Raw genomic sequence first — 23,773 nt, 5'->3', positions numbered from 1 at the left:
GCTATCGCAAATTCTCATTTTTTTTGAGGTGTTTAAGACAATACTTTTCTGGACCGGGAGCTGGACAAAACCCACCACACATTAATCAGGGGTCACACAGGACCTAAAGAAGGCAAAAAAATCCCACTTTTGTGATGGTTCGATTTTTTCCCGTTTTTTAGGTCCACGGCTATCACAATTTTTCATTTTTTTGAGGTTTTTAAACAATACTTTTCTGGACTGGGAGCTGGACAAAACCCGCCACACATTTATCAGGGGTCCCACAGGACCTAAAGAAAGCAAAAAATCCCACTTTTGTGATGGTTTCATTTTTGTCCGTTTTTTAGGTCCACGGCTATCGCAAATTCTCATTTTTTTTTAGATGTTTAAACAATACTTTTATGGACCGGGAGCTGAACAAAACCCACCACACATTCATCAGGGGTCCCACAGAACCGAAAGAAAGCAAAAAATCCCACTTTTGTGATGGTTCGATTTTCGCCCGTTTTTTTAGGTCCACGGCTATCGCAAATTCTCATTTTTTTGAGATGTTTAAACAATACTTTTCTGGACCGGGAGCTGGAAACCCACCACACATTTATCAGGGATCCCAGTAGGACCTAAAGAAGGCAACAAATCTAAGGCCATACATTCAATATTTTGTACAATTTATCTAGCTTGTACTTACGAAGTGTTTTAATTAGTGTTATCAGAAGCATGGAGAAAACACACACGTTGCAGAATAGTAAATTAAGCTAGTCCTGCTGCAAACAGATAATTACATTCCCTCTATTTCTTTATTAGGTACAAGGAAACGGCTGAGAAAGGCTTGAGTAAATTATATTAGTTGGTTTGCTTTCGGTTTGCATTCAAGAGTGTCTTCAAAATCCAAGGCCCATTAACAACACACTTGTTGTGTTGCTACTATATGTGTATACTATATGTGTATGCTGCGGCTTGTGTGCGTATGTCACATGTCTTTAATTGGCAGAGACCACTTTACACTTCTGCTTACTTTAATATATGCTTCAGTGAGCATAAGAAAAAGGACGGAGAATCGTTTCCCTGTTTCTGGGAAGCGCTTCTCTACTCGTGCACACACACACACACACACATTCACACAGTAACACACAGGCATCGAGACAGCCATATCACCTCCTGCTGCTCCACGTAGCTTGATTATGTAGCCAGACCATTACGAGGACTGCATAATTCAAATGTACGCTCCTGTGGAGACTATTTCTCATTGTTCAAAGATAGGTCTTAAAGATGGGTTCCACTTTCAAGTTTTACCTTCAAATGTAATTCCACTCAAGTTATTGGGAAATCGTTCACGTAGTAATAGTTATAGTAGTTTATAATTGGGGGTGTGACAAGATCAAAACTGTCTCCCGAGCGTAGTGCAGCCAGAAGTCAAATAGACTGAGTAATGGCATCACGACTGATAATGCATGTAATATGGAAGTGGATGCACGCAAGACAGGGTTGGAACTGCAAATTAAATGGTTTGTGCACACTACAAACCTTGCAACCCAAACTGCACTCAGTGATCTTGGCGTCACCCGTTTGCGCTTGACGTGTTCCTGCTTGTTTTTATAGGGGTTCAGTAACTACTGCGGTAGTTAGATAACCTTTGTTATGGTTATGGTCGAGTGGTTAGCGCGCAGACCTCACAGCTAGAAGGCCTGGGTTCAATTCCACCCTCGGCCATCTCTGTGTGGAGTTTGCATGTTTTCCCTGTGCATGCGTGGGTTTTCTCCGGGTACTCCGGTTTCCTCCCACATTCCAAAAACATGCTAGGTTAATTAGCGGCTCCAAATTGTCCATAGGTATGAACGTGAGTGTGAATGGTTGTTTGTCTATATGTGCCCTGTGATTGGCTGGTGACCAGTCCAAGGGTGTACCCAGCACTCCCTGCGACCCTCGTGAGGATAAGCGGTAGAAAATGAATGAATGAATGAATAGATATCTAGATATCGGGCGATAGGCGGGGTACACCCAGGACTGGTGGCCAGCCAATCACAGGGCACATATAGACAAACAACCATTGACACTCACATTCATACCTATGGACAATTTGGAGTCACCAATTAACATAGCATGTTTTTGGAATGTAGGAGGAAACCCACACATGCACAGGGAGAACATGCAAACTCCACACAGAGATTTCCGAGGGTGGAATTGAACCCAGGTTTCCTCGCTGTGAGGTTTGCGCGCTAACCACATGACCGCCGTGCAGCCCTCTTTCCAATCCTGAAAAATGTAATTAAATTATTTACCAGTGCTGGACTCTAATGTTTAATTTAAACCATTTAAACCACTGCATGAGTTGAAGTCTGATGTCTCCTAAGTCATCTACCGGGGTTAGGTCTTGACAAATGTATTTCTGTCTGATGAAGGCCATGAAGGGTCGGACACTTTCCACTAACACACGCTTTCTCTGTGATTCTTACGATTCAGAGAGGGTAGGATTTGTGTGATATTAAATTGCAAAGCTTTTGAGTTTATGTCATGGGTGGTGGGCAGAGCTTAGTGACAAAAGATTTGTGTTTGCTGTCATGCTATAATGGCTCTCAGGCTGATCTTTTATTGCGTCCCCTGCGGTAAAAAAAAATAAAAACCCTTCAGAGTTTGCATAGAGCCCATGTTATTACAAATACATTTTGGCTCAGTAAGGCTGTCCTGTGGCTGCGACAAGATAGCCAAGACCCACAAAGGCCTTGCGGGCTTCAAATGTGCTATTATCATTTCTATTTTCGCAGACGAAGAGTGTGAGCACAAATGTGTTTGTTGATATTTACCCTGCTCCCCCCTCATCCGATCCCTCCAAAGTTGCACCCAGCAATACCTGGCATATCGCCTCATATCTGTCAGGCATCTGTTGTTGACAGCGAATGTGCATAATGGCGTGTGCTTTACCCAAAAAGCATGTCCAAGGGTACAGCTTTAGATGGCATCCATTGTATAACACACCTCATACATAGAAGAGATCCGTGTTGACAACTGAGTGACATGGTTGCTATATTTAGCAAGTAAAGCTGTAAAAACCCCTAAACAAAGCAACCCAGCCCTTGACCAACAGTTTCAATATTTGGTCGATGAATGCGACCACTTAGTCCAGGGGTGGGCAAACAGGGGGGGGGGGGGCGCAGACTATATATTTTACACGTAACAGTCCACCTGGTATTATTGTATCTGTAAAATTGTCATGCAATCTGCTATTATTATTTATTATTTTATATTTATATTTAAATATTTTAAAAATAATAAAATATTATAATAATTACAATAAAATTAAAATAATAATTATTATATTATTATTATGTAAAATATATTATAATATATAATATATATAATATATATATTATGCAAATATAACAATAATATTATATATAATTAATATAATAATTAGCATTAATATAATAATCATAATAATCATAATAGTTCTAATAATAATTATAATAATATAATAATAATAATAATAATAATAATAATAATAATAATAATAATTATTATTATTATTATTATTATTATTATATTATTATAATTATTATATTATTATTATATAATTATATTATTATTATATAATTGTTATATAATTATTATATTATAATAATAATAATAATAATAATAATAATTATTATTATTATTATTATTATTATTAGGTGCTTGTGTCCCTTTTTTTGGGAGCACTTTGTAAACAACAGACCATGTCAAAAAACGAAATTGATAAAACCATCAAAAGGTTGGCTCAGGCCATGATGCCAGGTTGTATGTTGAGTTTAAATGAAATACTTTGGAAAGATTGGGCGGGCCGTATTCAAACACTTGGCGGGCCGGATGTGGCCCCCGGGCCGTAGTTTGCCCACCCCTGACTTAGTCGCAGTCTGTAGACCTGCATTTTAAAGACTGAAATCAGAGGATGTTTCTATTTTTGAATCAAAATACCAAAATAGTGTGAGTTAATTGATTAATCGATTAATTATAAGGAGTGTTACCGGACCATCACAGCACAGACGGTTATGACAATTCATTGATCCGTATCTTTTGAGGGTTTCAATTGGTTTGGTTTAGTTTTCTATAAACTACTATAGTAAACCTCACATTCAAATGAATGACAAACAAAAGTAATATTATTTTTTTGTATTTCCTGTAGCCTCTTTTACACAGTGACAGTCAATAGTAGTCGGAATATATTATATGTGTTTTTCACATAGAACTCAGCCATAACTGTTTGGACTTTCACACGAAGACACCAAAACCCATAACTAATTCTATAGATGCACGATAATGTTAACATGACGTATAAAATACAGTTATTGCCAGACAATTGCTTTCAACACAACCGGGTGAGACAAGTGAGTCCTGGCGTTACATCATTGGCAGCTTCCCGCTATTGTATTTTCTATTCTTAACCGTGACAGCCTTTGACAGCCGTGACACTACCACCTGAAGCTGAAAAATGACCAGGTCTTTCTGATTTGTGTCTGCGCCATTTACACACACCAGAAACACATGCAAATACATGCCTTTAAATCCAGTGTAAAGTATGCTTGTGCCTCAGTATCTCAGTTTCGTATGTCTCAATGTGATGGTGCTACGACACATAAATATAATACCCGTCAATTCATAATAATCATTGTGGAGTATTGCGGTCAAGGTTGACACACCGACTTTCAAATTAGTCCATTAGAAGTGTTACTCTTGTTGTAGAAGAAAAGCTTACTGTTGCACCTTTCCGCAGTTGGAGTTAGTTATGTCAGTAGGTCACTAATAGCTTTAAGGTGCAAACCTCTTGGCAGCCGGCACAGCTCCCGAGTCTTTCAAGTGCAATGAAGCTGGGCAGCAGAACAACCAATTTTCAGTAGTGCAGCATAATACTACGTATCTCCTGGTCAGTGCCACACTCGTTATTGCTCACCTGATGGTGTCAGACCTCAGCTATGAGGCTATGCTTCACATTTATGCCCATTAAGCACAGTGTAAGTAGAAATGGGGCCAGACAGCTTTAGGTCATGTCCTGTGTTTACTGGCAACCTTTATTTATGCAACTATGCTTACTGCATTATTAAATGCCTTATTGACATGTCTCATTTATTTAGTGTCTGTATGCTTTCTTTCTTTCTATAGCCAAACTCAAAAACAATAGCATCTTATGATTTGGTACTTTTTGGTAATGGTTTTATTTCATGTGAACATGCATCAGATTGAGTGCATCACATAATCAGTTCACAGTTCCACATGTCCAAAAGGAGTAGGAAGAAGCAAAGCTTATTAAATCCTACCTTCATCTGGTACTTTTACAATCAGTAACTGTTACATTTGTTCACTTCCTGCTTTCCATAATACAGTTTAGGTTTTTTTTTTTTTTTTTTACAATAATGCACCTCGTACCGAAGTACAAGGTGATATGAGCATCCAATGCCATAATGGGTACCATAGTAAGTGTCAATATAGTGATATATATAGCACATCATGACTGGTTCAAGACTCTTCATCCTTGTATTTAGCAAACATCAACTGCTTGTATTGTTTCTTGAATTGGCTCATCGTTCTTCGTGCATTGTTTGAGATCCTTACTCAATCCATTCCATAGTTTGATTCCACATACTGAAATGCTATGGCTTTTTAACGTAGTCCTAGCATAGAAGTGTTTTAAGTGTAGTTCTTCCCTGAGATCATATTTCACCTCTCTTGTAGAGAAGTATTGGATGACATTTTTAGGTAATTGGTTTATTTTTAGCCTTATGCATTATTTTAGCTGTTTGAAGATGAACTATATCAGCAAGTTGAAGTATTTGTGATTTTAGAAATAAGGAGTTAGTATGTTTTCTGTAGGCGGCATTATGAATTATCCTTACTGACCTTTTTTGCAGTACATTTAGCGAGTGAAGATTGCTTTTGTAGTTATTACCAGTTATTTTTTGTAGTATATTTGTATATATTTCCAGCATAACTTTCACATCCCCATTCATTTAGCGAGTGAAGATTGCTTTTATAGTTATTAGCCCATATTTCCACACAATAAGTAAGATATGGTCGAACCAGAGAGCAATAAAGAGTGTGGAGTGATTTCTGATTGAGAACAAATTTTGCTTTGTTCAATACCGAAATATTTCTGGCCACCTTATATTGTATATTTGTAATATGAGGTTTCCAGTTCATATTTAAATCTGAAGGAAGTTATTTTAGAATGGTGATAAATAACAATATTTTATCCCGACAGCAAAATTGTATATCACATAACTGCACATAGCTGTTCAATTTCTTTGTGGATTTAGATTGTAATGTTCCGTCCTGTCTCTTACGCTTAGTTTCTTGTTGTCTGCTTTTCGCTGTCAGAGAGCCAGCTGCTCCCAGGGAATAACTTCACCACAGAGTGCAACATCCCTGGAAACTTCATGTGTGGAGATGGAAAGTGTGTCCCAGGAGGGTGGCAGTGTGACGGATTGCCTGATTGCTTTGACAAGAGTGACGAAAAAGGCTGCCGTAAGTCCAGTTTAATTTATCCTATATATTTTTTTTCAAAACTTGCCCTAAAAAAGCACCATGTCTGTGTCCTACAATGTTTTGACTGACTTCAATATTTGAACACAGCCAACCTTCCACCACCTCACCATTTACCCGTATGACCTTGTACAGCAGAGGTCGGGACCTTTTTGGCTAAGACACATATTTTAAAATGCAATATTTTTCTGTATATTCTGTTCTTTTGCGTAGTTTATCTATGAAATGTCCATTCCTAATACTAAATATTAGTACACATATACTTACAATTAATTCCTACAGTTCCTTTCATGTTGCCATTTTGCCGCTGCCTGGACTGGCTTTGGAAGAACATACAGTTGATTGTATATTAGTTTTAATTTGACTAAATAACGATATGTGTTGGGTCTACTGGAACTGTGCAGTGCGATTCTCCCGACTGGGTTTATTGGATTGACTTTAATTAAAAACTGTACTGCTGCACTGTACTGGTTTGAATATAATTAATAGATCATTACTACACCAGCATGCAAAAGCAGTCAGTAATTTCTGGCTATTCTTATTCTTGGATATATTTAAAAAATATATATATTTTTTTTTTATTTCCTCTGTTGTAAGTGATGACAAAAATCTGAAATGTTGATACTAATAACAAATAACAACACAAAGATTTGCCCCTTAAATATAGTAAATTTATAACATTTTTAGCCTGTTTATGAACCAAACACACTGTGTACATTATATCATCAACAAGTATCAGAGATAATTCTTAATTAAAATTTTAATTAGTCAATCAGGTGTTGGACTGGAGCCCTTTATCTTAATTATTCTTCTAGAGAATTCATGCTTCCATCTTCGTGAGACTAGTTTGGAAAAGGTACTAACCTGTTCCAACATGACTTTCCACCAGTGCACAAACCAAGATCCATCAAGGCAGGTAGATGAGACGTGAGATTACCTTGACCTCAATTCCAAAACCTCTGGGATGAACGAGAACAGCGTTGATAAGCCATCTCTCAGATTTTAACATTATTGACCTCAGACCTTCTCAACTCATGGAGTGAAAAGTCTGATAAAAAAAGGCTGAGAAAGGCTAGTATAGCTACCAAGGTGGGGCCAACTGTGTTTAAATCCATTTTCAATTCCTGCTTGTGCAGTGATCAGGTGACCAAATACTTTTGTCAATCTTGTATAATATAAACTCTTCACTCAAATGTGTCCTGCTCACATATATTTCATATAGGAACATATAGATTAGATTTCCATTCGGAAATGCTACCTCCTCTCCATCAACTGGTGTACGTTTTTTTTTTTTAAATAACTCTCCGAAAGCTTGGTGGTGTTTCTGCTTCTGTGTACCAGGATCACTCATAGATCATGTTATCAAGTTCATTCTCATAGAATGTAAGCTCAGCATCAATTGGTACAATTTACAGCATCTTCTCACAAAGATCAAAAGGACCGCTCACTTCTCTGTGTCCCAAATGACAGCTAAGGAGAGACAAAATAGATTCTGACAGAGGAGTGAAGAAATAAAGCTGACTGAGCCTACTGGGCCTCCAAGCCAGGATTAGCCTTGTTGCCCCTGTCTGGGCAGGGCATAAGAAGGTAAGAGCGGAGAAATGTAAAGCATAGGCTAGAAGGGTGACTGGGCATGATGCATAATGCAATGGAAGAAGAATCAAAAATGTTGTTGATGGATGGTTGCAGAAAATTTCGTCTGTAGTACTGAGCACCGATTTGCGGAAAATCAATGTGTATAGTGTATATTGTATTGCAGCACTTTGCAGTGGTTATGCAGAGAGATTGATGAATAGATTTTGACAGCTATCCTATTAGTTTTCCGACCAACTTACACCCACACATGCACCACAGCCTCAAGCCCACCTACAGTTGCACCAAAACACCAAACACTGTTGGTCTCCAGCAATGAAGACATCTTATTGATTAGGTTTGATTACTTGCAAATACCTGCATGCAGTACATACTGTACATGTGAATACAATATACTGTATATACCTGTAGATGGGCAAAGGGCATTGAATTTAAAAGAACAAACACAAGAAATTTTTTTTAAGCAAATTTTAAGCAAATTTAAGCAAAAGAAACCACTTTTTGGCGATTATTCCACACTGGCAAGTGGGGGTACTCAGGGCATGACATAAAGGCTCAGATGGGTTATTGGTTATTGTTCACTCAATTTAAAGTAAATTAATACTTCCTAAAAATTAATGGTAATATTCATTCATTCTTTTTCTACCGCTTTTCCTCACGAGGGTCGCGGGGGGGTGCTGGAGCCTTGGACTGGTCGTCAGATATGAATCTTAGCATGTATCACAATATGACTATATAATTAAATTCATATAAAGTCTTGCATGAAAAGCTACAAACTTTAACCCATATCATTACAAATAATTAAAGTCAAAGTAAACTAACCCATGGCACATGTAGACAAACAACCATTCACACTCACATTCATACCTATGGACAATTTGAAGTCGCTAATTAACCTAGCATTTTTTGGGAATGTGGGAGGAAATCGGAGTACCCGGAGAAAAATTCATCACACAGCAACTTAGCACTCAAATGGTACTTGTAAACCTAGTAAATATGCAAACATACACCAATACGAGTGTAAAATGCACGCATGCATGGGGAGAACATGCAAACTCCATACAGAGATGGACGAGGGTGGAATTGAACCCTGGTCTCCTAGCTGTGAGGTCTCCACGCTAACCACTCGTCCACCGTGCTGCCCTGAATGGTAATATTGTGTTTGTTCATTCCGACTCCACCAAAATGCCCATGAGATGGAAATCTGTTGAATTTTTATAAATAGCAAAACATTGCTCTGCAGAAGTGGTTGCAATACAGTAACTAAGACTCCTGAGACTAATTTTGATAAAAGCAAAGGTTGTGATTTAGATTTTATGGCTCATGCTTGCCCACAGGGTCATTAATGTTAGGAATGTACTGAATCTGATATGATACACACTGACCAAACAGCCACAGAAGCCATAATCTTAGCAAAAGCCATGTACAGAAAAAGATTACATTTTTTTATATATATTTTTTTCTGGTTTGTTATGTGTAGGTGTTTCATACTGCCAGGCTGCAGATTGTTGTTAACACAGCACATTGCACCCAGGGCTTGTGTTTGACAAGAGACTGCTCAAAAAAGGCAAAAAGTTCTACACAATGTAAACAAGGATGTCAGTCAAAATAAGATAAGCATGCGCGCTAACCACTCGACCACCGTGCGGCCGGGTGCTGATCAATGATTGGTAATACCTTCTCCATCGCTGCCCCCACCCTTCTGGAACTCTTTGCCCCAATTACTCCATGCTTGCCCTGACCTTCCCAGTTTAAAAAACAACTATTAACGAATGAATGTTGCATTTTAATGTATCTTTTACTCAGTTTACTTGCTTTTATTCAACTCCATTCTTCTGCAAAGTGTCTTTTAGTATTTTGATAATTACTATTATTATTAATACCTACTACTAGGAAACCAAATATTGTTGTCTGCCCCCCCCCTCCCCCCCACAACCTATATACTGTAGTGTCCTTCCTCTCACATCCAACCCCGGCAATATTTATATTAATATTTGGGGAAATTCAGATTGTCTAAAAGGAAAGATGATTGGACGATTGATGTATTCAGACTGAGATTCCCGACTTGACTCCTCATCCTGAAATAATAGTTTCAGACATTTAAGAAATCAGTTGGTTTTCTAATACTACTCACAGAGAGTGCTCAGTGTGTGGTTATTAATAAAGGTCCAAGTCAGTGCCACTGTTACCATGCCTCTTTACGAACACATGGACAAGATATTGTATTGTATTGTATTGTAAGTCATGGGTAAGACTTTGGTCAGAAAATACTTTCTCGCTAACATTCTGACTCAAAGTGTTCAGCGAAGTTGGCGAAGCCTTTGAAATCTTGTTTTATTCAAACTCTGTGCTCTCCTTGTTCACTCGCCACTCTTTTTCTTTTTGTGTAAGTCTCCTCAGTCCTTTCTTAGCATGCCTCTTCCCTCCCTTTATCAATCATGCATGCCCACCACAACCAGGCCTTCCTCCGCCAAACAAGTTATTCTTCTCTCTGGGGAGGCGAGGAGAGAAAGAGGAGAAGAAGCATATCGAGGTGCATATTGGGGAAGAGCAAAACACACTATCTACAAATATGCCAGCAGATTCCACCTGACGTGAATTCTGAAGCATATAGGATGGAAAAACACAGAAGAGGAGACAAAAAAGTAATGTTCTGGTTTCGCTTTATGTCAGAATGAGTCACTGCTCTCACTGGCCTAGATTTGAACTGTCTCTGCTTTTGCCCATGAAAAGGAAACCTGATTAAACACTTAACATTTTTGTTTGGTGGATTTTCTTAACTGTTTTTATTTTTGAGGCAAAAATAATTTTTTTGATTGAATGGGGATGTGAAAGTTACGCTGGAAATATATACAAATATACTACAAAAAATAACTGGAAATAACTACAAAAGCAATCTTCACTCGCTAAATGTACTGCAAAAAAAGGTCGGTAAGGATAATTCATAATGCCGCCTACAGAGAAACACTTATATGCTAGGACTACGTTAAAAAGCCGTAGCATTTCACTATGTGGAATCAAACTATGGAATGGATTGAGTAAGGACCTCAAACAATGCACAACGATGAGCCAATTCAAGAAACAATACAAGCAGTTGATGTTTGCTAAATACAAGGATGAAGAGTCTTGAACAAGTCATGATGTGCTATATATATCACTATATTGACACTTATGTCATTGTGTGGTCATACTATCACCGTGTACTTCAGTATGAGGTACATTATTTAAAAAAAAAATGAAAAAAAAACAACCTTAAACTGATTTATAGAAAGCAGGAAGTGAACAAATGTAACAGTTAATGATTGTAAAAGTACCAGATGGAGGGGTAGGATTTAATAAGCTGTGCTTCTTCCTACTCCTTTTGGACATGTGGAACTGTGAACTGATTATGTGATGCACTCAATTGTAACCTGATGCATGTTCAAATGAAATAAAATCATTACCATTACCATATACAGTATATAGTGTTACACAGTATATTTTCACTATTAGCTGTTTTTCTCCCTTTTTTGCTGGGAACTGATATTTTTCTGAAACATACATATGTTCGACTGATCAAAGATGCGTGTCAAAGCTTTCTTTTGGCAGGTTCCATGTTTGTATACAATATTCTGCGTGCCTTAAAATAATCTAAAATGGCATGTACACGACATGTATAACGAAGCACAGTAATAACAGAAGAAAGTAAACTAGGCATGTATTCCATGTACGCTGTTCTGCAAGCATGCCCGTATTTGAATGCTAAATGTGGGTGTGAAGTAAAACGGGACACCTTCACGGGATTAACAAATGAAAGTTAATATAATTGTGTTTTGCCATGTCCTCAACAATTAACCTGCTTGCCGTAATTATATTTGTTCTAAATCGTCTCCAAATGCAAGCGTCGTCCTGTTGTCTGGCTGGTCTCTCTCACCCCACAAATTTCCCCTTCATGAGTTTGCCCTTCATGCGACTTTTGAGTTAATTGGCAACACAAACACAGGGTCAGATAAATCTTGCCAGCAGCAGAAGTGGTAATGAGGATGCAGATGAGACAGGAAGTGGATGAGGGATCTCTCAGAAAAATCAGTCGGCGGTCGATGTATTTTATAGAATGAAAGTCAGATAAAACATGTAAAACTTTATATGAATGAAAATTCTTTTTTTGTCTCTATTATTTTGAAACAGCTCCAAGAGTCTGTTTCCTTTTTCGACTCGGATAGGCATGCTATACCATACCTAATGAGCTTTGGGTGGTTAAGGTTGTGCTGTCCAGGTAAACAAAGGCTTCCCAGAGTACATACACACATATTGGACACAAGCCCGGCTCCCTTCCTTTTTCTACGGATTACTTTTCATCCTGAAGACAGGCGCTCCGAACCCCTTTGGTTGCTGTGATTATCCCTCCTGTGTTGCCAAATATAATTGCTGCTACTTGAAAGAACTAAAACTCGGCACACTACATTGTTGTTTACTGAAAATATTTTGCCCCCTGGCATTTGAGATGCTACTATTTCAACATACAGTATGAAGCAGCTCCTCCGTGGAGTTAAAAATCATGCCAAAACCTCACAAGCACACAAAAAATGTTTTACTCTCACCCAATGATTCACAAAAAAACAAACAAATGCGTTGTGTTTTGCAAATAAGAAACATATCAATCAAACAAGTCACATCCTGCTTCAGAAACAAATAGCATATTTTCATTCATTCGTTAATTTTCGACTGCTTTTTCCTCACCAGGATCGCGGGGGTGCTGGAGCCTATCCCAGCTGTCTTCGGGCAGCTGGGATAGGCTGCTGGGATTCATACCTATGGACAATTTGGAGTCGCTAATTAACCTAGCATGTTTTTGGAATGTGGGAGGAAACCGGAGTACCCGGAGAAAACCCACACATGCACGGGGAGAATATGCAAACTGAGATGGCCGAGGGTGGAATTGAACCCTGGTCTCCTAGCTGTGAGATCTGCGCGCTAACCACTTGACTGCCGTGCCGCCCGCATATTTTATCATTCATTCATTCATTTTCTAGCGCTTTTCCTCACAAGTGTCGCGGGGGTGCTGGAGCCTATCCCAGCTGTTTTCGGCTGGTCGCCAGCCAATCACAGGGCACATATAGACAAACAACCATTCACACTCACATTCATACCTATGGACAATTTGGAGTGGTCAATTAACTTAGCATGTTTTTGGGAATGTGGGAGAAAACCCACGCATGCACGGGGAGAACATGCAAACTCCACACAGACATGCCGAGGGTGGAATTGAACCCTGGTCTCCTAGCTGTGAGGTATGTGCGCTAACCACTCGACCACCGTGCCGCCAATAGCATATTTTATCAATTACAAAAAATATCTTTGAGGGTAAAATAAAATGACCTGGCAGCCTTAAATTGAATCAACAGTGCTGCCTTATTTTGGGTTTGAACCCAGCTTCTTCCATCCCCGTCACTGCTGTTGTGACCTTGGGCGGACACTTCACCCACTTTTTCTCCGGTGCAGCCCAAACTGGTGTATAAATGTAGACAAATGTTTGTTGGTGGGGGTCAGAGAGGCTTTTGGCAGATTGGCAACCAAAGTCTAACCCGGGCAGCTGTGGCTACGAGCATAGTTTATCACAACCAACGTGTGGCTGGGGAGTGAATGAGTGATGTAGTGTAATCAATGTAAAGCACTTTGGGTGTATAGAAGGGTGCTATGTACGGTAAGCATAGGCAGTTATTATTTGTTTGTTTTTTCCCCTCATCATTGTTGCAGTGCTGTGCTATTATTTGCTTCCCTTGTCAACAAAGTGCAACATAACAAAACAGCTAAAAAATCAGCTTAGATTTAACTAATCTCCATAGCTCTGCAGTTGTTTGAAGCTTTGCAGGGGTTAATTATTGACCACTGACACCCGTGCAGAACTGTGCCAAGACCACATTTGCAAAATGGAAATGGATGATTTCATTTGATCCGCACCCAAGTTTGGTCATTGCGTTCCCGCCTGACCAAATGAACTCTACCGATGTGAAAAACGAGCTGGAGTTCAATTAATACAATGCTTCGAGCTAGTAATATTGTGAAACCTTGCAATGCCATCCAATTGTGTTTATATTGAGTCATTAAATCTTTCACATATGTCTATGTACATACTAATGGATTGCTTTATTTCCTCCCACCCATTCTCTCCTCAGCTAAAGTCAAATCAAAGTGTGCCCCTACATTCTTCGCCTGTGAAAATGGGGTCCACTGCATCATTGGACGCTTCCGTTGTAACGGCTTCAGTGACTGTCCTGATGGGAGTGATGAAGATAACTGCAGTAAGTCTCACGTAACACACTGTTAAGAAAGGGATACTGATGCACGGATGCATCCGGACATAATATTTCACAAGTTCAAGTTCTACCGAGTTCTTACGTTAAAGTACAAACCTTTCACATTATCACAGACACATGATTACATCACAGCTTGAAAACTAGCGTGTATTAATTATTATTAATTTTTATTAATTTTTATTAATTTTTATTAATTATTATTAATTATTATTAATTATTATTAATTATTATTAATTATTATTAATTATTATTAATTATTATCAATTCGTATTTATTATTATTATAATTATTATTATTATTAATAGTATTTATTATTATTTATTATTATTCTTTATTATTATTGCTTATTATTAAGTGTGATTAAATATGATAAATTATTATTAATTATTATTAATTATTATTAATTATTATTAATTATTATTAATTATTATTAATTATTATTAATTATTATTAATTATTATTAATTATTATTAATTATTATTATTAATTTTATCACATTCTCATGTGTGTGTCCTAGAAGACCAAATTCATTCATTCATTCATTCATTCATTCATTCATTCATTCATTCATCTTCTACCGCTTCTCCTCACGAGGGTTGTGAGAGGTGCTGGGGCCTATCCCAGCTGTCTTCGGGTGAGAGGAGGGGTACACCCTGGACTGGTCGCCAGCCAATCACAGGGCACATATAGACAAACAACCATTCACACTCACATTCATACCTATGGACAATTTGGAGTCGCCGATTAACCTAGCATGTTTTTGGAATGTGGGAGGAAACCGGAGTACCCGGAGAAAACCCACGCATGCACAGGGAGAACATGCAAACTCCACACAGAGTTGGCCAAGTGTGGAATTGAACTCGGGTCTCCTAGCTGTGAGGTCTGCACGCTAACCACTAGACCACCGTGCAGCCCAGAAGATAAAATTATTCCCCTAATTTGTGATAAAGTGAGATTGTTCAGTCACTTCCTGTTGAGTGGAAAGGACGTTCATGGCAAGAGTTCCGTTTTTTTCTACCTGCAGTTTTGGTCTTCCTGACCACGCTTTGTGATCACAAAACTAGAATAATGTGCTGACATCACCGACTTCAACTCTTACTGCTGTGAGGTATGGATCCATCCGAATAAACAAATTATAAGCTGTGACATTGCAAGCAAGGCAACCTAACCGGTTAAGGCGCAATGCAGTTGCTTAGCAACAGTGTAGAGAAAAAAAATGATTTGATTGAGGTGCGGAGACCTTGGGTCCAGATACCCCGGAAAGGCCAGACCTGGAATGCCACCACCAGCAGAGCCGCTAACAGCCATGGGGCCACCCAAGAAGGAGAAAGGGCAAGCAGGGAAGGATTTAGGGCACTTGGAGTGCCACGGTAAAATCGACATCGAGCTAAAGGGAGGACCGGAGGCCAGTGGGGCTTATTGTCAAAGAAGTCAATTGGCGTGGAAAAAAAATGGAATGGATTCTTTCACTTTGGAGATTCCATTATACAGTAAATGAGGAGAAAAAAGCCATACAAATTCTCACTGTGGTTGCTTTTTTTGCTTCTTTTACTTCATACAACCATCCCTCCCATTTAGTGTATGCTAATGGCTAAACAACAAAGTAGCTCATATAACGCAATTCCTGTCTTACCAGTAAAAACCTAATCACTCTTCTTGCTCTCAAATGTGCTTTTCATTTCTTTTCAACCACTCAAACGGATAACCGCATTATTGTACAATTACTGTACCAGTTCCCATAAGTGAGCGATACACACAGATATAGAACAGCTATTGGGGAGTTGTTAGCTTGTTAGCCTGACTTAATGATGTTTTATTTGGTTTTCTGCTGAGTTTTAGCTCTCTTATCAAAGTCCCCAGATCATTCGGTTATTTACTTACACACTGCTATTAATTTCATTAAAGTTTAATGTCCTCGGTGAAATACCTCTGAAAAAGTACTACGCATTTTTCTGTTTATAAATTAGTCAATTCAATTAGTGTACAGTAATTCGCAACAAAACTTACCTCAAGGCACATTTGAGGTGTTTCAGGACCACACTTGTCACACTTTAAAGAGAAAAAGCAAAAACGCAACACAAGTTTGAGGTAAATAAAGGAAATACGCCTGGCTGGGTGACGTCTTTAACAAATCGAAGACTCAATATGTTCTGGGCATGTGCCTCAAGGGATTAAGTCGTGGTACAGAGGATGGACTGACACTGGGAATGGATAGGAGATAGTATAGTACAAGCATCAGTGTTGGGCTATTAATTGTAGCACCAAGTTTTAGGTATCATATGGTAACCGGATCTAGAAAATTGTTCAATCGGAAAGGAGCCTAATGGCCAATCACAGGGCACATATAGACAAACAACCATTCACACTCACATTCATACCTATGAACAATTTCATTCATTCATTCATTTTCTACCGCTTTTTCCTCACGAGGGTCGCAGGGGTGCTGGAGCCTATCCCAGCTGTCTTTGGGCGAGAGGCGGGGTACACCATGGACTTGTCGCCAACCAATCACAGGGCACATATAGACAAACAACCATTCACACTCACATTCATACCTATGGACAATTTGGAGTCGCCTATTAACCTAGCATGTTTTTGGAATGTGGGAGGAAACCGGAGTACCCGGCGAAAAATTCATCACACAGCAACTTAACACTCAAATGGTACATGTAAACCTAGTAAATATACAAACATACACCAATATGAGTGTAAAATGCACGCATGCACGGGCAGAACATGCAAACTCCACACAGAGATGGCCCGAGGGTGGAATTGAACCCCAGTCTCCTAGCTGTGAGGTCTGCGCGCTAACCACTCATCCACCGTGCCGCCCAATCGTTTTTATATTATGCTATATTACCAGTTGATCTTTCACAAACCTGTAAAAATATACTTTTATGAAAAGTATATTTTAATAAATAAGAACAGAAACCCCAAGACATATTCAGCATGACTATGAAAAAGAGACAATTGAGGTTTACAGTGATCTGACCCAGCCCCTGCAATCATCGTTTAAAATAAAATACTTCCCTCTGGCAGAAGACTAATGGTCCCTGCAACAAAAAAAGAACTTTTTAATGATGCCCTATAAATGTTGCCCTTTTATGTTTTTAGTATGTAATTTTCACTTTACATATTTTTATGTGATGACATTGTGCAGCCAGACGCCAAAGGCAGGTTTTCTATTTCATGAAATATAACGGACAATAAATGTTCCTTAATCTCTTAATGGAACTCTGAGACAGCGGTGATGGTGACGGAATGAAATTTTCATCACATTCCAAATTTCACTGGGAATCAAACTCATACGGAATATGACCTCTTCTCCAAGTTCTAATGAGCGACCAGGAGGGGAGTCTTCAGAGACTTGTTGCAGCAGCCTTACCACATGGTAAAAAGGATGAGATAATTCGTCGTGGTAATGACGGGATTTTTTTCATTTTGATGATGTGACAGGCAAATATGCTATATTTTCCATTTTTTACATCATGTGCGATGTATTTAATGTATTATAGAAAAATTATATCAACCTGAAATATTGATGACGACTGGTCAGTATTGCTTTGATGCGGCTTATGTGAATGTAGTTCACTCAAAATTAATTCCTCACTTCAGATCTGCTCTCAGATAAGATTGTATTAAATGCCCCTCGATCTGTGCTCCTATTTACAGCAGGCAACCCCTTAGTGTGCTCTGAGATGCGCTTCAAGTGTCGAAATGGCCGCTGTGTAGACCGAAGCTTCTTGTGTAACGGCCAGGACAACTGCCAGGATAACAGCGACGAGGAACTGTGCCTAAGTACTGCAGGTAAGATCAACTCTTTATGTAAGCCAACACTTGAAAATAAATGTTTTTTATTTTTATTTTTATTTTTATTTTTATTTTTATTTTTATTTTTATTTTTATTTTTATTTTTATTTTTATTTTTATTTTTATTTTTATTTTTATTTTTATTTTTATTTTTATTTTTATTTTTATTTTTATTTTTACATATCCAAATTTTGGAACTGAGGAGTCCACTCAAAGAAAAAACCTTGCTGAGCTTGTTGGAACGTGTATTACTTGACATTGCAGAGAATTTAATGAAAAGTGGAGGCTTAGAATAGCATTAGTTTGTTATTCTGTTTAAAGCAAGACAAGGCAGCCAACAAGACATCTTCTGTTGTTTCAGAGACAGGACTTCAGTATTCTGCATTGTGTGTCAGGTTGACTTCATGGAAAACTTGACGTAAGCATCTGTGATTGTGTTGCTCCTTTTGAAGAGAATTCTACAGTATGTCTTGTTAAAAAAAAATGTTTCTCAAAATTTGCCAACTTTACTTTTTTACCAGCAATCATGTTTGAGTGGGAAAACCCTGTAGTATCCAGTGGTATTCTCTGTCAGGTACAACTGGCAGCCTCTTGTCAATCTGGCTCAAGATCTGTCAACACATTAGGTACCTTTCCAGGGCAAGTTTGATGCTTCCTGCAAGCTGTCTAACCCTGCTCCATCCCATAGTGACACTGTGTCTGTTCCCCACTGAGCTCTGATGTTGGGAGAAAAAGCCTTTAAAGAATAACAAAAGGGAAGAAGCCTACCTTTATCCCGGTCCCCTAAACGTGCAGTGCTGGCATTGGAACATACCAACTTTTCATATGAATATAATGCACCAGTGAGCTGTGGTTGCATTTTCAGGCGGAGATAAAATTTTATTTTTTTTTATATGTGGCGAAAAAAAGTGCAGTTATAAGAATTTTAGACAGTTTGCGCCATTGTCGGATTTTTTTTTTCTCAAAAAGAGGTTCCCGCACACTGTGTCGCTCTCATTCATTCGTTTATTCAGGTAACGTTTCGGTCCGTTTGACCTTCATCAGACATATTAAATCCCATCTCCGCCCTACACACATATATGTATGTCCCCGAAGGGTGCAGTCAACCAATCCGGGGACTTAGGGGGCGACCTGTTTTGATGAGTATCACCAGTCGAAGGGAAATAACATTCAGTTAACTGGTGTACAAAGTTTCACATAATATGAAAATCATTTTCTATACATAATTTAATTCACACGAACACAACTCCTGAACACATGTACAAATAGTACAATAGTACAAATAGATTTTTTTTTTATATATAAAAATCCGTAAATCCACAACATCTTTTATAGAAAGAGGAGGAGGGAAGGAAAAAAATAAAGCAATCATGGTCGTATTTTAAGATATTTTTTAAATATGGTTATTATTTCAGTGTATAAAGTCTACACCTTGCAAACATTTTAATGTCAGAATTAACCCCATGTGTGAATGACTGCAGTTTTAGTTGTTGTATGTACATACACACACACACACACGTACATGCGTGCACATACACACACACTCTTCGTGTCTCTATAATGAGCACAGACCTGCAGGTGACTGATAAGGCATACAATATCCGCTTTAAGCCACCTGAGCACGCCACTTTCACTCCACTGCCTCGGCCTGGCTCCAGAGCTCCTCTCCCACCTTTCATATAAAAACATGCTTTAGTTTCTCCATATTTGGTGTAAATATTTGAAAATTATGCTTAGAGTTCAGCCCTTTGCCGCTCATTTGATTGCTGCAGGATTATCCCGCCCCAGAGGTGACAATTAAATACGGCACCCTGAAACATGCCTTTTTTTTATATGCCTGTAATATTCCATCCGGCGTCTACCTGTTCAGAAGGTTGCAGAGAAGACAGAGCCTATCCCAGTTTACTGTGGATGAACAGCAGACCACATCTACTGGCTGGCAGTTCCATATAAAGCGACTGTTGTTGGTGTTGACACATCAGACTTTACAGAACAGAGACAGTGCTAAATAATTTACAGGAACATATTTATTTATTAACTATATTTATTTTTATATTTATTTATTAACTATATTTTTATATTTATTAATTTTTATAATTATTTGTATATTTATATTTATTTTTATATTTTTTATTTATATTTTTATATTTACATAAATATATACAAATTTTGGAACTGAGGAGTCCACTCAAAGAAAAAACCTTGCTCAGCTTGTTGGAACATGTATTACTTGTCCAGGGTGTACACCGCCTCTCTCCCGAAGACAGCTGGGATAGGCTCCAGCACTCCCCCTGCGACCCTCGTGACGAAAAGCAGTAGAAAATAAATGAATGAAGGGCATCACATGTTGCGATAAGTAGCAATGCAGGAACGTGGAGGTAAGCGACGAGACAAAAGCAGGAAAAAAGCAGGAATTTAGCGATAAAACTTCAGAGACCAAAAGCAGCATGCGTTTCTAATCAAACCCTAAAGGCAGAGCAGCTGAAATAACATCAAAACTAGTTTTTCAAAAATTATTTTTGCACTTTCCATCTGTTCAAAGGCTGTGGCATCAAGGCTGAATCCCTGCCTTCTCAGCATACTTGCCCACTCAGGCAAGATCAATTCTCACATAATGTGAGGTCATTTGAAAAGAAAACGATATAAAACGCTCACATCAGTGTGTCTAATTACACAAAAAATAAATATAGAAAATGTGTCAGATGTTGTGATGACTCGACACTGAGAAGTGAGAGAGAAGCAGCAGAAGCAGAATGAGTGATGTCTGAGTGATATCAGCACAGGATAAGAGGTCCAAAGGTTTGACATTGACACGGTCTCTAGAGGTTTTAAGACTTTTTTTAAAAAAGAGCTCCATTATGATGTCTCACTCCTCCTCAGCAAAAATTGCATATCACAAGCTCAACCTTGACAAAGCGCTAAGACAGTGTTTGTGAGGACAGCATAGTGACCACGCAGAAGCGTAATCCAGGCTGAACACTCTCTTTCTCTTATTCTTTTGTTGACACAAGCGGATATAAATGTTAACTAACACCTTAAATACGGCTCTACATTCTTTTTCATGAAGAAAATGTCGGCCATGTTTTCACTTTTTCACAATGCATTGCTTTTCGTTTTTATGGAAAAACAATGAATGTTATTTTGATTATTATGTGTTGAACATTGAATTATGCCATCAAGTGTTGCTTAGTCAGATTTAAGAGAAAAAAATACCTCAATGAATTATACACGATGTGAAAAACTGAAATTATTAGTTATTGCGAGTAGGGATCGACCGATATGTTTTTTTTTCCGGCCGATGCCGATTTTTTTCCATCACCCTTAGCCAATGGCCGATTTTGATTGGGTCGATATTTGTGCTTTTGCTTCCTCAGTTTATATGAAAAAAATTCAATGATAACAAATATTACAGGTCTCAAATTTAAACAAGTATTTATTGAAATGTAAACACTGACCACACTGACTCCACACACAATATCGGCCATCCCACGCCCGATACCGATTCAAGCAAAGAACGCAAATATCGTCTCCATGTATCGGTCGATCCTTAATTGCGACTCTTTAAGCCACATAATCTTGCATAAACCATGATTTTTTTTTTTCTTTCTTCATCAGTTTTGACAGCATTGAATTCATCGCAAATAAATGTTTGGCCGTGGGTTTTCGGAAAAAATTAACCCACAGCTGTGACAGTCAGTTTCATTCTGTAACATGAGTGTCTTGTCAAAACATTGGCAGCTGACGCCTCCCTAAAAAATTACACCATCCTCTAAACTGAACTTTAGGATAATTCCAAAGGCACCTGAAATATGTAATTATTAAAAATTTAGATTTTTTTTCCATGGGACTCAGAATTCATGGCTGCACCCCTTGCTATATGATCTGAATATATCGTATTTTCTGGACTTAATGGGGGCGGAAAAAAACATACATAAGTCGCACTGGAGTATTTTGGAGTCGCATTTTTTGTGGGTAATTTATTTTACAAACTACATTAAGTCCTCGTGGAAGGCAAGTTCTAACAATAAGAAAATGGAGAATAGGCTGAATAGGTGTAAGATATGCTAACATAATCGTCATTCAGCTACACAAAAAATAAACATGAACAGAAAAGGTGTCCAGTGTTTATATAACATAAACAGTTTTTTCATATATAAGTCGCTCTGGAGTATAAGTCGCAGGATCAGCCAACCTATGAAAAAATGTGGCATGTACTATCGGAACATGTGTAGTTTAGTGTCCTACTGTAATCTCTAACGCTAATATCTACAAATGAATTGGGAAAGGGAAAACAATCTGTTGTAGTTCAAGTTGCTTTTCCACATTTTTATTTCCAAGTTGCAAACTTATTTGATATATTGTCTTACATTATTTTGTCTGAAATGCCATAAGCTCTTGTCACCACGACTATGTCAGCAACATCATTACCAGTCATCACCTCATGATGTGTCTCAGCACTCATGCTAAGAGGTCAGAGTCCTCATTTCACCCGAAATGAATGTTTGCCTACCACTGACAGTGTAAGAACTCCAAAGTAAATGCACCACTATTGTATCTATCGCTTCTTTTGCATAAACACTGTGACTTCAACAATCATAATTGAAACCATGCTGTCCGTACACTGACAGTCTGCTGACATCAAGCAGTAGCTCCTGCCTCTCCATTACTGTTGCCCGTAAACTAGACACATACTGATATGGTGTCAGACTGATGTATGGAAAGAACAACGGATGTCAAAGTAATTCATTGCCCCCTCAGCCTTTATTCAATCTCGGGTCGCTTTGGCTTGCTAATAGCTTCTTAGATTCACTCCGCCTCTGATTGCTGCCAAAGTACAAATCCAAATAATATAGATGCATCGGATTAAAATGTTAATTAATGTGTAGATTTTGGAGTGCAGAGATGTGTGTTGCTGTAATGTTCTGGTAATGCCCTTCATCTGCTGCACTCTGAATGTTAGTAGTGGGGAAAAGGTGTGGGAGGGAGTGTGAAATGGTGTAAGGGAACATAATGGCTCTACACTGAAGTGTGGGAGTAAAATGTGATAGTAGAATTTTCACTGAGCCAAGTTGCACCAGACGGCAACACCCACAGGAGGTCACACATGTCAAAACCACTATGCAGGGATGGAAACTTTTTCCTAGTGCTGACACTCACAAACCAAAGTTGATGGACTCTCTTACTGCAAAAGCACGATACTATTACTACTACTATTACCTGCTGCTGACTTGGTGTCAAACGATGCATTCACTTGTCATTTTTAAGTCAGAATTAAACGCTTGTCCGTTTGTTGTGCTAGTACTATTCATGAGGGGAAGTGTGAACTTTGTGCCAATTCAACTTTTTATTACCGAAAAAATGCAACTTGTGTTTGTGTGTTATATTAACGCAATATAATGCACATTCACACAAAAACAGAATTTGTGTCACAATTCTTTTTAAACATGGCCCCAATGTGTGGTCTCAGGCTACATTCACACTCCAGGTGTGAATTCAGGAGTGTAAAGGTGACTATAGGGGTGTTATTTCATGTCTACAGGGCTCTAATAACGGTGAAAACATGTTTAAAAAGTCATAAACAGGTTTGA

General features: G+C 38.4%; 1 protein-coding gene across 2 annotated transcripts in view; it reads left to right on the top strand.

Annotated features, from left to right (window-relative positions):
* The window catches only part of ldlrad3 (low density lipoprotein receptor class A domain containing 3), a 54,837-nt gene that overhangs the window by 9,596 nt on the left and 21,468 nt on the right, over nt 1-23,773 (top strand). For both annotated transcript variants that reach the window (XM_078793751.1, XM_058076016.2), the window contains exons 2-4: nt 6,322-6,468; nt 14,235-14,360; nt 18,048-18,182. In XM_078793751.1, the coding sequence (XP_078649877.1) occupies nt 6,322-6,468; nt 14,235-14,360; nt 18,048-18,182 (408 nt within the window). The remainder of the gene's footprint in view (nt 1-6,321; nt 6,469-14,234; nt 14,361-18,047; nt 18,183-23,773) is intronic.

Source organism: Doryrhamphus excisus, linkage group LG1, assembly GCF_037039965.1.
Source record: "Doryrhamphus excisus strain RoL-2023G ecotype Guam linkage group LG1, RoL_Dexc_Guam_v1.1, whole genome shotgun sequence".
NCBI classification, from domain to species: Eukaryota; Metazoa; Chordata; class Actinopteri; order Syngnathiformes; family Syngnathidae; genus Doryrhamphus; species Doryrhamphus excisus.
This window is presented reverse-complemented; position numbering and strand designations above follow the sequence as displayed.